The sequence below is a fragment of the Oncorhynchus masou genome, chromosome 2 (assembly GCF_036934945.1).
Source record: "Oncorhynchus masou masou isolate Uvic2021 chromosome 2, UVic_Omas_1.1, whole genome shotgun sequence".
Classification (NCBI taxonomy): domain Eukaryota; kingdom Metazoa; phylum Chordata; class Actinopteri; order Salmoniformes; family Salmonidae; genus Oncorhynchus; species Oncorhynchus masou.
This window is the reverse complement of record NC_088213.1, coordinates 46,686,108-46,701,696: the sequence shown is the minus strand read 5'-3', so window position 1 is coordinate 46,701,696 and position 15,589 is coordinate 46,686,108. Positions and strand designations below refer to the sequence as shown.

Here is a 15,589-nt window from a genome sequence, read left to right as displayed (position 1 = left end):
GAGAACGTGATTAGTACATGATTGCGCTTCAAACAAGAAACACACAAACTAAATTTCACAACTAATTGCATTAGTACTGTACAAAGTTAGAGGTACGCTATTTGATAGATTCCCCCTCTCCTCCTACCTCGGACTTCTAGTGGGAGACCTGAGGTCAACCTACCCCTACCCCTGCCCCTCTCCCCATCTCGTACTTCTGAGTGGGAGACCTTCCCAGGCAGTAGCCTGTCTAGCTCACAAACTAGAATCATGGCGCCTACTCCGACAAGGTTAATTGAGCAATAGAAAACCAATCGCGCAAATGTCACCATTCCTAATTTATTTGTTTTTGTGCGGGTGCCCTGTGCCTCCCCCGGCAAGATGCCGCCCTGGGCATCTGCCCATGTCGCCTATACCTAAATCTTCCACTGCCTGTAAGCATTACATGGAATGCTTACAGGAATTTTGATTGCACACAGGGCTGCGTGCAAGAAGGTTGTGGGATCACAGGTGTTGAAATGAATTTTGCCTACTGAAATTTGCCTACTTTCAGCACCATCAGCTGTCCATTTCCAATTGATTGTGGCGTGACTGCTGCTTCAAGTTACTCAAAGCAAGTTACTCAAAGCTGTCTCGCTGTTAGGTTAATAACTGATAAATGCACCATGGACAAGAAACATATTGTTTTTATTAAAATAAATTATATACTGAACAAAAAAAAAATGCAACATGCAAAAATGTCAAAGATTTCCCTCATATAAGGAAATCAGTCCAATCAAATAAATAAATTAGGCTCTAATCAATGGATTTCACAATACTGGGCAGGGGCGCAACCATGGATGGGCCTGGGAAGGCATAGGCCCACCCACTTGGGAGCCAGGCCCAGCCAATCAGAATTATTTTTTTCCCCACGAACGGGCTTCATTACAGAGAGAAATACTCCTCATCTTCATCAGTTGTCAGGGTGGCTGGTCTCAGACGATGTAAGCAGTTGAAGTAACCGGATGTGGAGGTCCTGGGCTGGCATGGTTACATGTGGTTGTGAGACTGGTTGGATGTAAATTCTCTAAAATTACTTTGGAGGCAGCTTATGGTAGAGAAATGAACATTACATTATCTGGCTACAGCTCTGGTGGACCTAACAGCGACAGACCTAACAATGTGACAGATTTGAGTAACCTACAATGTGGTGCTGAAACTTGAAGCAGCATTTGCGGCACACTCAATCAGAAATGGACAGCTGATGGTGCTGAAAGTTGCACTGTGACAAGACTACACATTTTAGAGTGGCCTTTTATTGTCCCCAGCACAAAGTGCACCTGTGTAATGAGCATGCTGTTTAATCAGCGTCTTGATATGCCACAACTGTGGATGGTTTATCTTGGCAAAGGAACAATGCTCACGAACAGGGATGGAAACATGTGTGCAGAAAATTTGAGATAAATAAAGCTTTTTGTGTGTATTGGACATTTCTGGGATCTTTTACTTCAGTTCATGAAACATAGGACCAAGACTTTACATGTTGCGTTTATATTTTTGTCTAGTATAGTAGTAGCAAGCTATCAAATTTGACCTTCGGTCCTCCTCTCCTTCTCATCTACCTGCTCACCCTCTCAAACTGTACAGAACATAGGCTATAGGCTAGTCCGCATGCAAGATATTGAATTTTTTTAGACTAGTCCTTAATCAACAACAAATATTTGACTCTTCCTGAACTGCCACTGTAGGCCTACACAGCACAGTATTAGTTAGGCAGAATAAAAAACATTTTCATCATCATGAGCAGAGCAGGCTGGGGCTCAGGGTTGGAATATCAATTGCAATGTGCAGTGGGGTAGTGCTATTTTTTTAGGTGAGGGAGTGGAACACATTTAAATTATGTCCTTATTTCTCAATCAAAGTATACACCGACAGATGTAGCCTATTGAATATCATTGTAGAATAGGCAATGCATAAAATGCATCCTCCAATTGAAACGTCTTCCTAAGCCCACACATGCTGTCGGAAGAAAAATGTATATTTTTATCACCCTCAAACACCAAGTCTGACATACCTAATTTCAAAATAGGCCATCATCACTGTCAATCGTGAATTTTTCATGTGCTTCCGGGGAAATGTCCAAACTGCATACCAATCATTTGATCTCAATCAGTTTCATGGGAATACACATTTAGATCTTCCTGGATTACTGTTTCATGGGCAAATTAAAGGAGATGTTGTTAAACTATTAGCCTTTCTTGTCAGCCTATTTTGTTTTAATCAAAGCGTATATCCTGCTTAGTTGCACACACTGTTAAATGACTGAGGAGGTGTTGTTACAGTAGGCTAGCCTTTATGCTATTATATCCACTTCAGTTATGTAAAATATAAATTCATCATTGTGATGTTGCGAAATATTGATTCTGTTTTGATCTAACTTCACCAAACGAGCAAAATTGTGAGAAGTGATAATCTTCTATTTGTAATAATAAGTGACGAGTTGGACTAGGCAACAGATCATGATGAGGATTCTTTTAAGTGATTTTGAACGCCCTTCGATTTGTGGTGGTGTAAGGAGAGCACAATAACCATGTGGTCACATCGTTCTGGGTTCCATTGCGCAAGAGGGATCCCGTGGAGTTTTATGAACATCAAGGCAGGCATGCAGTGAATTTGGATCCTAGATCTTGTTGGTGTGATGATAAGGTTCATGTGTTGGATCAGTTTGTTTGCATACGCAATAGAGGTGGTACATTTCTGTAAGTTAAGCAATCAGAGAGTAGGGCGAGTTCAAATGTGTCATAGGCCAACATGAGCCCCAAGTCGATAAAACTGTTTTGAGGACAATCATTTTAGCGACCCCTGGTAGAGTTCTCTCTGTGGCTGTTCTTGTTACGTCGGATTTGACTTGCTCAACCGACAGGCCTCTGCACACACAACTACAGTTATTCATCATTCATCATTCACATCACCGCCAAAGAGAGAGAAGACAAGGAAGAAACCACTATTTACCTATAGGCTGCTATAGCCTACATATTTATTCAGTTTTCATGGAATTTTTATGGTAATTAAATATCATTTATTTAGAATTTTTCAGAATTCATTTTCAACATATTTTTACCAGCTCCGTGTATTCTCAAATACCCATTCTGGAAATGTTGATCCATCCCTTATAGTTGAAGGCTATTCTTTGGGTCATAAAAGTGCATTAAAATTGCTCAGGAACTGTGCACATTTTGGAGAGGTGTGTGGCAACTTGGAGACACCAGTTAGTCCTCTCACCTTTGTAATTTTCTTGTCTTATGCTACACCTACCCTACATTTTCCAGGTGTAGTCATATGTATCCAGAGTATTGTCAGATGTCCTTATCAACAAATGTGGCGAGAAGTACAGTAAATATAAAACGCATATAAAATCAAGTGTTTTATGTTTAGATTCAGTCTTGTCAGGTGAACTGTTGTGTTTTCACCTTTTGGTCTAATTTCCGCATTATCTCCAAACTTTTCCCTTTCATTTGCTACCATGGTTATGCATATGTTTTTCATAATTTTCTGTAAGAAACATTCAAATGTAGCCCTATCCATATAGGTCCATTCCCATCAGTGTAAATGGTTAAAGTCAACTTATTTTTATAGGTATTGCCTCACTCTACACAGCAGGAAGCAGATGCTCAAAAACTAGCAGGAAAGTTGACTGTACAATGGTAATACAATTTACTAGAATGCAGCAGCCACTACTTTTAAACCTTTGGATGCCGTCTACCATAGTGCCCTTTGCTTTATCACAAATGATTAGTTTAATATGAATAACTGCATCCTGTATCAAAAGGTTAGCTGGTCCTCATAAAATTCCCTTAGATCAATTCACTACTCCCTTTTGTTTACAAAGCTCTACTAAACAAGCTTCCGACTTACCTAACTTTGTTGTTGAAATATAAAAACATAACCAAACCCGTTCTGTTGAATTTCTTAAATGAGAATTGCATTGTTTTGATTCAATATAAAAACGGATTGTGGTCAAGTTAAAAAAAAAAGTAACCTGTATTGGTATGTTTTAATTATTATTCTTTTAATTAATTTGTTGTCCATAGGGCACCATTGAAAATGAGACCCTTATCTCAATGGGCTCTCCTGATTAAATAAAAGTTTAATGAAAATACAAAATAATAATCCCCTGGCTTGAGGTTGAACACCCAGGAGGCACCTTACCACCGCTACACCTGCTGTAGAACTTATTCATAATTCTTTAAAAAATACAGCATATCACTTAAATCAAAAGCATTAGACTTGTACAGTAAATGCATATAAAACCTATTGAAGCATTCTGTTGAAAAAAATACAAATTGACACATTCATTACAAGTGTAACAATATTGTAGATTTTGAATCCCAGATACTCATAGTTGGCCTTTGACATTAAATATGACATCCTTTCTGTTCTAATAACTGATTCTGTCTTGCAATAGCCTTTGCGACCATAACATTTAATAATCATGCACAGTGTTGTAAAGGCTACATCTACCTCCTGTTTGATTTGTTTATATTCAGTCAAAGATTGGATCAGAATCACTCAAAGCTGTGTAGCAAAGTGATTCCCCAATGTGTACTCCTGTGTACACACACTCGGCACACATACTGTACCATGACGGTGCTGTCTGTATATTATGTAGCTTTTTTTTCTCATAACACAGTAATGTAGAGATTATTTTTCCCTGTGAGGCTATTAAAATGGAGAGAGAGAGATTGTGTGATAAAGTGCCAACATGTATGTTTCCTGTCTATTCAGTCCCTTAATGAAGCTCTTGAGGTGACATGATCGTAGTGTTGTGGAAAGAATTGTCTTCCACAAATGATCCAGTGCCCACCCTAGGGCAAATTAGTTACAACTTTTCAAATTTATGTTGCCTGGATTAATGACAGAGAGAAAATATTTAATGACTGTAGCTCCAAAGGGAAAGGAGATATTATTGTTCAAATTTGGTGGGGGACAAAATGTATAATTTGCGGAAAATGTAATGGGCCGAGCTTATAGGTTCTTATGGGAAACTTGTTGCTCATGAGGTAGCCTCTGTTCCGGTTATCAGGGGAAATGGAAAGAGTTCTACTTTTGTATGTTCACAAGAAGATACTCCATCTTAACTCCTCCTCCACATTTACTGGATTGGTTAAACAGTGCAGAAGAGAACCTCCCCTGACAGTTATTTTCCTTCTCATCAAGACCAGCATATAGGGGATCTAGTTTCAGGTGTTTCTTTTACACCTGCTACATTAGATTACTCGTGTACAGATGCATATATATACAAAATGTCAGGACTGTAGCTCAAATGGGACAGGAGATACAAATGGGACAGCCCCATACACCATCACAGCAGAGCTGGGTGTAGCTAGCATAAACACCGTGTAGTTCCTACAGAAACTTTTGCAGATTATTTTTAAAATGCTATTTTCTATTTTTGAGAATTATTTGGTGATAACAGGCCTATACATATATTGACAATCCAGTAGAACACATCTATTGTAACCAGTCGTGATTTTAGAACATAAATCTTGGTGGGAAAATATATACAGTATATCCATGCCAGCAAAGCCACTACACAACACAACATTACATGAATTGCACTATAACGGTGACTTACAGTGCCCAGAAATTGTTAAGTCCTACATAAAGCTGTCCCAAAAGCAGAGCTTTCTTTTCAGCATCACGGAGTGAATCCTTACCACCGCTACACCTGGATATCATTGGAGCCTTGTCTGCCAGTTAAACAGTTAATTCAGCCATATTTACTGCCTTTTTAAAAACATACAATACCAGTCAAAAGTTTCGACACCTACTCATTCAAGAGTTTCTTTATTTTTAGAATTTTCTATGATGAGGGCTAAGGACCTTAGAGATGGGGAAAGGGCTGATTAAACGGGGAGGGGGGGGGGAGTTTGCAGGACTCCACCTGGAGGGGCAGATCCCGAGTGGAATGTCATACCCTCTGCCCAAGACGGTAGTGGGAAAAAAGGGTCCAGCTGCTGACCTCTTGCTCCGGGAAGAGTGGGGTCTGATATCGCAGGAAACACTCAAAAGGCGAGAGACCAGTAGCAGAACAGGGAAGAGTGTTGTGGGCATATTCCACCCACACAAGTTGCTGGATCCAGGTGTTGGGATTGTTGGAGACGTAGAGTCGTCTCCAGGTCCTGATAAGCTCGCTCCGACTGGCCGTTAGACTGGGGTTGAAAACCAGAGGATATGCTAGCTGACAACCCAGTGAGGATGCAGAACGCCTTCCAAAACCGGAATGAGAACTGATCGGAGACAATGTCGACTGGAAGTCCATGGATCCGGAAGGCATGCTGCACCATAAATTGGGCCGTCTTCTTAGCTGAGGGCAACTTAGAAAGGGGGATAAAATGGGCAGCTTTGGAAAACTGGTAGTGATGTTGTTATCTGACGGAGGGAGACCCGTGATGAAGTCCAAGGATATATGACGAGGGGCAGTGAGAAACAGGGAGTGGTTAAAGGAGGCCAGCCAGAGCTTGCCGCGGAGTCTTGTTCTGAGCACACAGTGCAAGGGGTAATGAACGCGGAAACGTCAGGAACCATGGTGGGCCACCAAGTGTTGTTGGACGAAATCCAAGGTCTGACGGGAGCCAGGATGACAAGTGAGCCTCGAGGAATGTGCCCATTTCAGGACCAGAGCATGGGCAGAGTCCGAGACAAACATCCGGTTAGCCCCCCAGGGTCCGGCTAGAAACAATACACCTTGCAGACTATCTATTCCCCAGATGATATCAGCCGCTAGGGAGGATGATCTTGGGGTCCGATGGCGTAACCACAGACGAAACGACGGTAGAAGTTAGCAAACCCCAAGAAAACCCCAACTGCACTCTGGATGTGGGTTGAGGCCAATCCACCACCTCTCTCACCTTGTCAGGGTCCATCTGATTATTCCCTGCAGCGATGACGTATGCTAGGAAGGAGATCATGACATCAGTGATATTCAGGTCAGAGCACTAGAAAGTGGACTGAATTCCTGACTGAAAGTCTGAGATTTTTCAGTTTTAAGTTTCCAGTTATTTTGAAGTCATGCTGGATTGACAGCATGGCCTATGTATTCAACCTTTTCTGGCCCATGGTGTTGCATGTGAATGTTTATCATTTTAAGCTTGAAAAAGAGACCGTTAAACACAGACTTGGACCAAACTCCCACTCCACTGAATAGCAGGCTAGTGATTGCTTTGCAATGCTTCTTGCAGTTAGCCACTGATTCCTTCCAAACCACTCATTGTTGAATTTGAGATTACCACCTTGTTTTGTCATGCTTAAGTCCAATGAAAAAAACAGCACCAATACGTTTTTATCTATCATTTCTCTTGATATGACGAGGATTGAAAAGGATTTTTCCAGTAGATTGTTGATGATAACTGTTTTGTCTTGCTTGCTAGCTAAGATTTTGAAAGTATGATTTTGACAGTCCAATAAAAGCTACAGTAGATCAAAGCTACGGTAGATATAATGTGATTTAACATCATTTAATCTTTGGCCAATGACCTTGAGTCTTCTTGGATGGGCATTTCTAATGTAAATCTTTGGCAGCACCCAAGGGGCTTGAATTTTCGAACTCTCCCTGTGGATATTACCTCAATTGTTATTTACTGCTGCACTTTGTTATTCTTATCGCTTACTTTTTTAGACATTTTCTTAACTGCATTGTTGGTTATTATTAAGGTAATAAGTAAGTGCTTGTAAGTAAGCATTTCACTGTAAGGTCTACCTGTTGTATTCAGCGCATGTGACAAATAAAATTTGATTTGATTATGTGGTAATGTAGTGTCCCCGCGAAGTGACAGAACACAGAGCCAATCACGGCATAACGAGAGAACATTACCAACAACTCCAACGCTCCATATTTTCTCCATATTCTCCATATTTTCCACTTAGCTAGAATGAAATAGCTGAATTTTGAAGCTGCCTTACTCAAGAAAGACATTTTGTAATTCTTTTACATTGTTTGCGAAACTGATTTGTGACACGTATTAATGCCAAAATAACAATATATTTTTTTAACTTAAAAGGTGGGGCTCAAAACAGGCTCTGCCCCACCTGCCCTGAATTGTAAGTCAGTTAGTCAGTTAGGATTGCCTTAAGTGCACATGTTATAGAATTACATATAGATTAAGTAATTCATAGGATCTTTGTGAAAAATAATGTTGATGGCATCAGATATACTGTGTTTCCCCCAGACATTGACGAGTGTGCGGAGGGCCTGATCCAGTGCCACAATCACTCCCGCTGTGTCAACGTGCCGGGCTGGTACCACTGTGAGTGCAGGAACGGTTTCCATGACAATGGCTCCTACCTGATCCACGGGAGCTCCTGCATCGGTTAGTATGCAGCCCCTATATTCCACTTCTGTTGGTTGTCTCCATCGGTACTGCTCCTGTCCATCTTAGTCTTCTGGAGCTCAGTTGGTAAGTCGCTTTGGATAAAAGCTAATTGTCACATATTACAGGGGAAGGGGCTGATAACATGGCTATGCACCTTTTTTTCTGCTGCATGTTGCAGCATTTTGTTGTGTAGTCTGAATAAATTAATGAATGAATGGAATTTGATTTGCACAGCAGTCATAAAGAAATAGTAGACACGGAGTAACAATCAATGACAGTACAACATACTGTACAATATTCATGCCTATAGAAATCAATGTAAAATACTGTTTAGTGCATTGCAGCAGCTGACATAGTGAATCACAATCTCTGTTACAATGAGAAGGGCATGATTTCTCCCTATACCTCAGGATGTAGCGATGCATCGATCATGGAGAGATACAATGGTCAGGAATACACAGGAGAACATCACTCCCTCTAAAATGTACTAGGGAATGCTGTTAACTAGTACAGCATATCTATTTAGTTTATATTAGAATAAAAAAAATTCCTGAGAGGGGAACTTTGTTTCTTACTGTTTGAGATGTATGCGTCACCCATATAGATACAGTAGGGAGTATGGTATACTCTATGATAGGCAGAGTAAATATTCCAATGTCCATTCTCTATTTTTGAAATTAATAGCAGAGAACAGTGACTGTTGAGTCATATGATACTCTCTGTATAATGTACTGTACCCATTGCCCATGTGGAGGTAGCATGCTCAAACATAATATATATATATAATTTTATATAAACATGTTTCCTGATCAAAATCAAATCACTAAATAATCCTTGGTATGACCTTAAACCAATTCCACCAGACAGTCTAAGCCTGGAGGGGGGGGGTATGACAATCTAGTGCCAAAAATAAGGGGTTAAATACATAATATAACAGGTTTCCTGATCTTTCTTGAATCCCACAGATATATTTTATATATATTTTTTATTCAATGCATTTGTATGGGCTAATAGCAGTAAGGCCCCACCAAAAAAAATAGGCAAATATATTATTTCTTTTTTTGATACATCAAGGGGTCTTACAATTCTATCAAATAGCAAAATTATCCTTGGTATGACCTTTTTAAAACAATTGTAACTGTCATGCCCTGACCTTAGTTATCGTTGTTTTCTTTATTATTTTGGTTAGGTCAGGGTGTGACACGGGTGGCTTGTGTAGTTTTTGTATTGTCTAGGGCTTTTTGTATGTCTATGGGATGTTGTATATCTAGGTGTTTATATGTCTATGCTTGCCTTGATTGGTTCCCAATCAGAGGCAGCTGTTTATCGGTGTCTCTGATTGGGGACCATATTTAGGTAGCCATATTCCTTGGGTATTTTGTGGGTTATTGTTTATGTGTAGTTGCCTGTCAGTACTCGTGTCGCATAGCTTCACGTTCGTGTTGTTTTGTATAGTTTGTTCCGTGTTTATTCTTCATTAAAATAAGTATGTATTCTTATCACGCTGCGCCTTGGTCTCCTCGTTATGATGAACGTGACAGAATAACCCACCAAACAAGCTTTTCAAACAGCGTGAAAAGGAGGAACAGAGCTTAATGGGGAGATAGACCAGGGAGGAGATATTAGATGGAGCAGGACCCTGGACACAGCCGAGGGAGTATTGCTGTCCTGAGGAGGAGTTCTACGAGGAAAAATACCGGAGAATAGAGGAATGGCGACGATATGAAAGTACACGGCTAGCACGGAAGCCCGAGAGGCAGCCCTAAGATTTTTTGGGGGGAGCACACAAGGAGATTGGCTGAGTCAGGTAGGAGACCTGAGCCAACTCCTCGTGCTTACTGTGGGGAGAGTGTTACTGGTCTGGCACTGTGTTATGCGTTGTCTCCAGTGCGCTATTCTAGCCCGGTGTGCTCTATTCCAGCTCCTCGCATTTGGACATCCAGCCAGGACGTATTGCGCCAGCTCTATGTTCTGGATCTTCAATATTTCTCCATGGTCCAGTGTATCCTGTTCCTCCTCCCTGCACTCGCCCTGAGGTGCGTGTCCCCAGCCCGGTACCACCAGTTCCAACACCACGCTCCAGGCCTCCAGTGCACCTCCAGGGTCCAGTACGCCCTGTTCCTCCTCCCCGCACTCGCCCTGAGGTGCGTGTCACCAGCTCGGTACCACCAGTTCCGGCACCACGCACCAGGGATCCAGTGTGCCCTGTCCCTCTCCCCCGCACTCGCCCTGAGGTGTGTGTCACCAGCGCGGTACCACCAGTACCGGCACCACGCACCAGGCCTACAGTGTACATCCAGGGTCCAGTATGCCCTCTTCCTGCTCCTCGCATTCGCCCTGAGGTGTGTGTCACCAGCCCAGTACCACCAGTACCGGCACCACGCACCAGGCCTACAGTGTACCTCCACTGTCACGCCCTGACCTTAGTTATCTTTGTTTTCTTTATTATTTTGGTTAGGTCAGGGTGTGACGAGGGTGGTTTGTGTAGTTTTTGTATAGTCTAAGGGTTGTTGTATATCTAGGTGTTTATATGTCTATGGTTGCCTAGATTGGTTCCCAATCAGAGGCAGCTGTTTATCGTTGCCTCTGATCTGGGACCATATTTAGGTAGCCGTATTTCGTGGGTTAATGTCTATGTGTAGTTGCCCATCAGTACTCGTGTCTCATAGCTTCACGTTCGTTTTGTTGTTTTTTATAGTTTGTTCAGTGTTTATTTTTCATTCAAATAAGTATGTATTCTTATCACGCTGCGCATTGGTCTCCTCGTTATGACGAACGTGACAGTAATGATGTACGCTGAGAGTCGGGAAGCAAGTTCAGGGAGTGAATTACTTTTAATAAATAAATGAAACAAACACGTAATACAAACAGCACACCAACATGGAACATGAACAGAAACATTAATGAATGGGGAAGAAACTATAGGGAGTGCCATATATAGGACAGGTAATCAAGGAGGTGATGGAGTCCAGGTGAATGTCATTATGCACTTGACACTGGTGACAGGTGTGCCCTAACAAGCAGCCTTGTGGCCTAGAGGCAGGAAAGGGAGCACATGTGACAACAATAGCTTCTTAGAACTCCCCCACCCTCGGCTTAGACAGGGTTTAGACTCTGATGGGTTAAATCCTGTAATATTCATGTGTATGCATACGATACAGTCATGTATATCGTTGCACCGACTGTTTATCAAGCTATGATAGAACTGCAATCTGATTTTGTTACATTACAAAATAGCCCTTGTTGATTTAAAACTTGTACATAATGCTGGTAAAACTAAAAATGTTCTTTAATTCATAGAAATATATCTGATGGGCTACATTCACTCAATGGATGGTTCTCTCATTGAGCAGGTTCAAGCTGATAATATCTGGGCGTTCAAATTGATAAAGATCTAACATATAAAAAACATAGTGATGAGCTACTTCATTAAAAAGCTACGATCTAAAGTGGGTTTATTTTTTAGAAATAGATCTTGCCTCTCCATGAACAGCAGGATGGAGATTGTATAGTCAACTTTCCTGCCAGTTCTTGGCTATGGTGACGCCATTTACCAGAATGCAGCAGCCTCTACTCTTTAACCTTTGGATGTCGTCTACCATAGTGTCTTCACTTTGTTACAGGTGACAGTTTTAATACTCATCACTGCACCCTGTATCGGAAGGTCGGCTGGACCTCACTAAGGTCCAGAAGATCACTTCATTACTCCCTTCTTGTTTACGAAGCTCTGCTCCACAAGCTTCCAACCACCATACAGCTCACTACCCTGTTGAAATATCAAAATATGAGATTTCAAACCCGTTCGCAGGGTTGGTTAACTCTTGAGTCAAGCTTGTCTCCACAAAGTTTGGTAAATCCCCCATTAGTTTTATGCACCACAGTTATGGAATACCTTACAAAACAAATTACACCTGGGTTCCCACGTACTGATAGGGCAGTTTATACAACTCTGTTGTTAAATGAGTTCTTTGATTATTATATGGGTTTCCCTGAAAATGAATAGTTCAAACAAATTTAAGTGAATAAATAAATCATATATGCCTTTTATCCAATGTGACTTACAGTGTGTGCATATATAGATGGCCACCACAACGAGACTTGAACTTACAATCCTAATGTTGCAAGCTCCATAATAGCTCTCATAATAAAGTTCTCAGCTGGGTCTGCCGAACTCTGTATGTATGGATCTGCTTACGGTACACCACTTCTCTTATCACCTCTCTTCTCCCAGAGTGAGTGTATAACATTTCCTCCTAGGTCAGGATGCATCCTAAATGGCACCCTATTCTCAAAAGTAGTGTATTATATAGGGAATAGGATGCTATTTAGGATGCATCTACAGTACATTTGTTTGTGGGCGTGCTTGTGGTTTAATTATACACTGGGAGCCTGGCCAAGCTGAATCTGAATAGACATTTATTAACCATATGCTTCAGGGAGGGGTGGTTTTAATAAACAGATTGTGCATGAAGATTATGATAATACGGAGAAAATTCTCTCCACTGTGTATGTGAGTGCGTGTCTGTGTGCCTCTCTTTTTCTCTCTCTCTCTCTCCTCCCCCCTCTTTCTCTATTCACTCTCTCTATCAATTGCACTGATGTCCATGACCTTTCCATATGGACTTCACAAATTAAGTACAATTGAAATTGACCAATACACAAATGCAGTGCTGGCTGATGCCCCCTAATTACGAACAATATTGTCTTATGTGTGTATGTGTCGGTTAGGCTTCACTATTTTCCCCTTAGGTAGAAAAAGATAAAATACACAATGTACCCCACCCATCTCTTTAAGGGTTGATCGTTCTGTACTAAAAACAGCAGTCAAGCACCCAAGCTAACTTGCTAACTACTTCCAGACATCTAAGTGAGAGAGTACAGCTCACTGAACATTACTCACCCTAGCAGAGCAGGTTAGGCTGTTAGGTTATCCAGAGTGTTGGTGACTGCAGATTGTCCATTTGTAAATTAGGAGCGTTTTGCATTCAGAGAGCACACCGCATTCAGAGCGCACATTCTAAATTCGCTCTGGCCGATGAGTAGGTTTGATCCAAACATTTTGACCTCACAACGGAGTCAAGCACCCAAGCTAACATTGGCTAGCTTGCTAGCTACTTCCAGAAACAAATGAGAGAACACCTCACTGGCCATTTTACTCACCCTAGCCAAGCTGGTTAGGCTGTTTACATGTTATCTAGAGTGTTCGTATCTGATACTTTTTTTTGCCAACGTTTACTGACATCGGTCATATTCAGTGGGTGTGGAGTGTTCGTAAATTCATCTGTTATTCTGCGCCCTAGCACACTCAGACGAGAGTGCTCTGAAATTGGAGTACATAGACACAGTAAATTTACGAACACGAGATATACTAACTGGATAACGGTCGTTCAACATAGCTAGCTAGCAAAGCAATTCAACATTTTTGCTAGCTAACCAAATGACATCTGCATCCAATTACATGGCATGCCTCCCAGCAGCTAGCAATGAGGAATCGGCCCAGAAGTGGCCCTCTTCCTGGAGGGCCCGGAACTGATTAAATCAGCCTGGAATCAAAATGAATGTCTACCCAGAATCGGCCCAAGTACATCAGGCCATTTCCATTGACCAGAATTCAGCCGACTTTGCCAGCATCTTACCAGATGCACATTTAAATATATGTATACAAAATTACCCAATTCTGTCATTATAAATATGACTATTATACATTTTATACATACAAATTATACCCCATCCACAAATAAACATTTTGTGTCGGACGAAACACCATACACCTGGCGACCCTGTCAGCTTGCATGCGCCTCGCACGCCACATGATCATTACCCTTGCTAGTTTGAGTTTAGTGAAATTCCTAGCCTTTGAAACTGAAACAGTGCTTCCAGAATCGGTGGAGGATGTACTAATGTGAGGCCAGCTGTGATGTACAACTTGATAGGAATATTTTTTGGTATACCAAGAAATGTATTTTGGCATTATATTAATTATGCATTGAACTGCATCTATCTATTCTGCCAACAATGCCTTAGTGTACGTCATGGATTTTTTTGGTCAAATAGAACCTAGTTTTAAAACCTCTTATGAAATTTGTTTTGTAGAATAACTGTGAATTTGATATCTTTGATATTATGATTGTCTATTTCATAAATTCAAAGTATTTAAAATGTTGTCTGTTCCACTTTATTGTGTTATTGGTGGTGCACTAAGTAATGTTGAACAACAAACCATTTACAGGTTGTGAGAACCTTAAAAGTCAGGCTACTTTAAAAAAATGTTTGTAGCCATTGAACATTTGCTCAATTGCCCAATGTGAGTTATTACAGGTAATGTTCATTTATTTTTGTCCTGATATGCATCTGCCTGCATGTTTACATGATTTACATTTTGAGTAATTACTGGACCACAAGGTTCCAGCATTGTTACTTTGCATGCAAACAGTTATGAATCTAGGAATTCTAGTTACTGAGGACAATTTACATAATCAACTGCTTTTAACTGTAAAGGGAGCTCTTGCCGCACATCATAGAAGAACGTCTTTACTGTTGTTGATCTTAAAGAATATATTTCAGAAGACCAAACACTTGTTTGTCTAGGTTTATGCTGTTAAATTCAGAATGAACTACATTGTCTATCACGCGGGACTAGGTGTGTGTGCAGGAATCAGACGCAGAGAGAGAGTAAAGTGCTTTACTATTGCACACCAAACTGATAAGCCCAACACAATACAGGGCGCAGGACACTATACCAGACAACCCAAAACCACAGGGTGTCCAATATAGATAATAAAATACACCACAACCTAATATCTAGACACATAACAAAAGACAATACCGCACAAAACAAGGGCGGGTCCAACTACTACATATAGGGAAGCTAATTAAACCAAAATACAAACAGGTGAAACTAATAAGACAAAACTAACAGACAAACGAAAAAGGGATCGGTAACGGCTAGTAGGACTGTGACGACGACCGCCGAGCACCGCCCGAACAGGCAGGGGAGCCAACTTCAGCGGAAGTCGTGACAGTACCCCCCACCCCCCCCCCCCCGACGCGTGGCTCCCGCACTGCGCCGCCACCGGCCTCGAGGACGACCCGGAGGACGAGGCGCCTGGCAATCTGGGTGGAGGTGGTGGAAATGTCTCAGGAGAGAAGGGTCCAAAATGTCTTCCACCGGAACCCAGCATCTCTCCTCCGAACCGTACCCCTCTCAGTCCACGAGGTACTCACCCGGCGTCTCGAATCCAGAATGCCACAGACTGTGT

The 15,589-nt window shown here is 41.5% G+C and overlaps 1 protein-coding gene across 1 annotated transcript in view; it reads left to right on the top strand.

The window, feature by feature from the left end:
- LOC135553103 (protein kinase C-binding protein NELL1-like) overlaps positions 1-15,589 on the top strand; it is a 248,369-nt gene that overhangs the window by 201,867 nt on the left and 30,913 nt on the right. Inside the window, exon 9 of the mRNA XM_064985206.1 lies at positions 8,187-8,327. Within this exon, the coding sequence (XP_064841278.1) occupies positions 8,187-8,327 (141 nt within the window). The remainder of the gene's footprint in view (positions 1-8,186; positions 8,328-15,589) is intronic.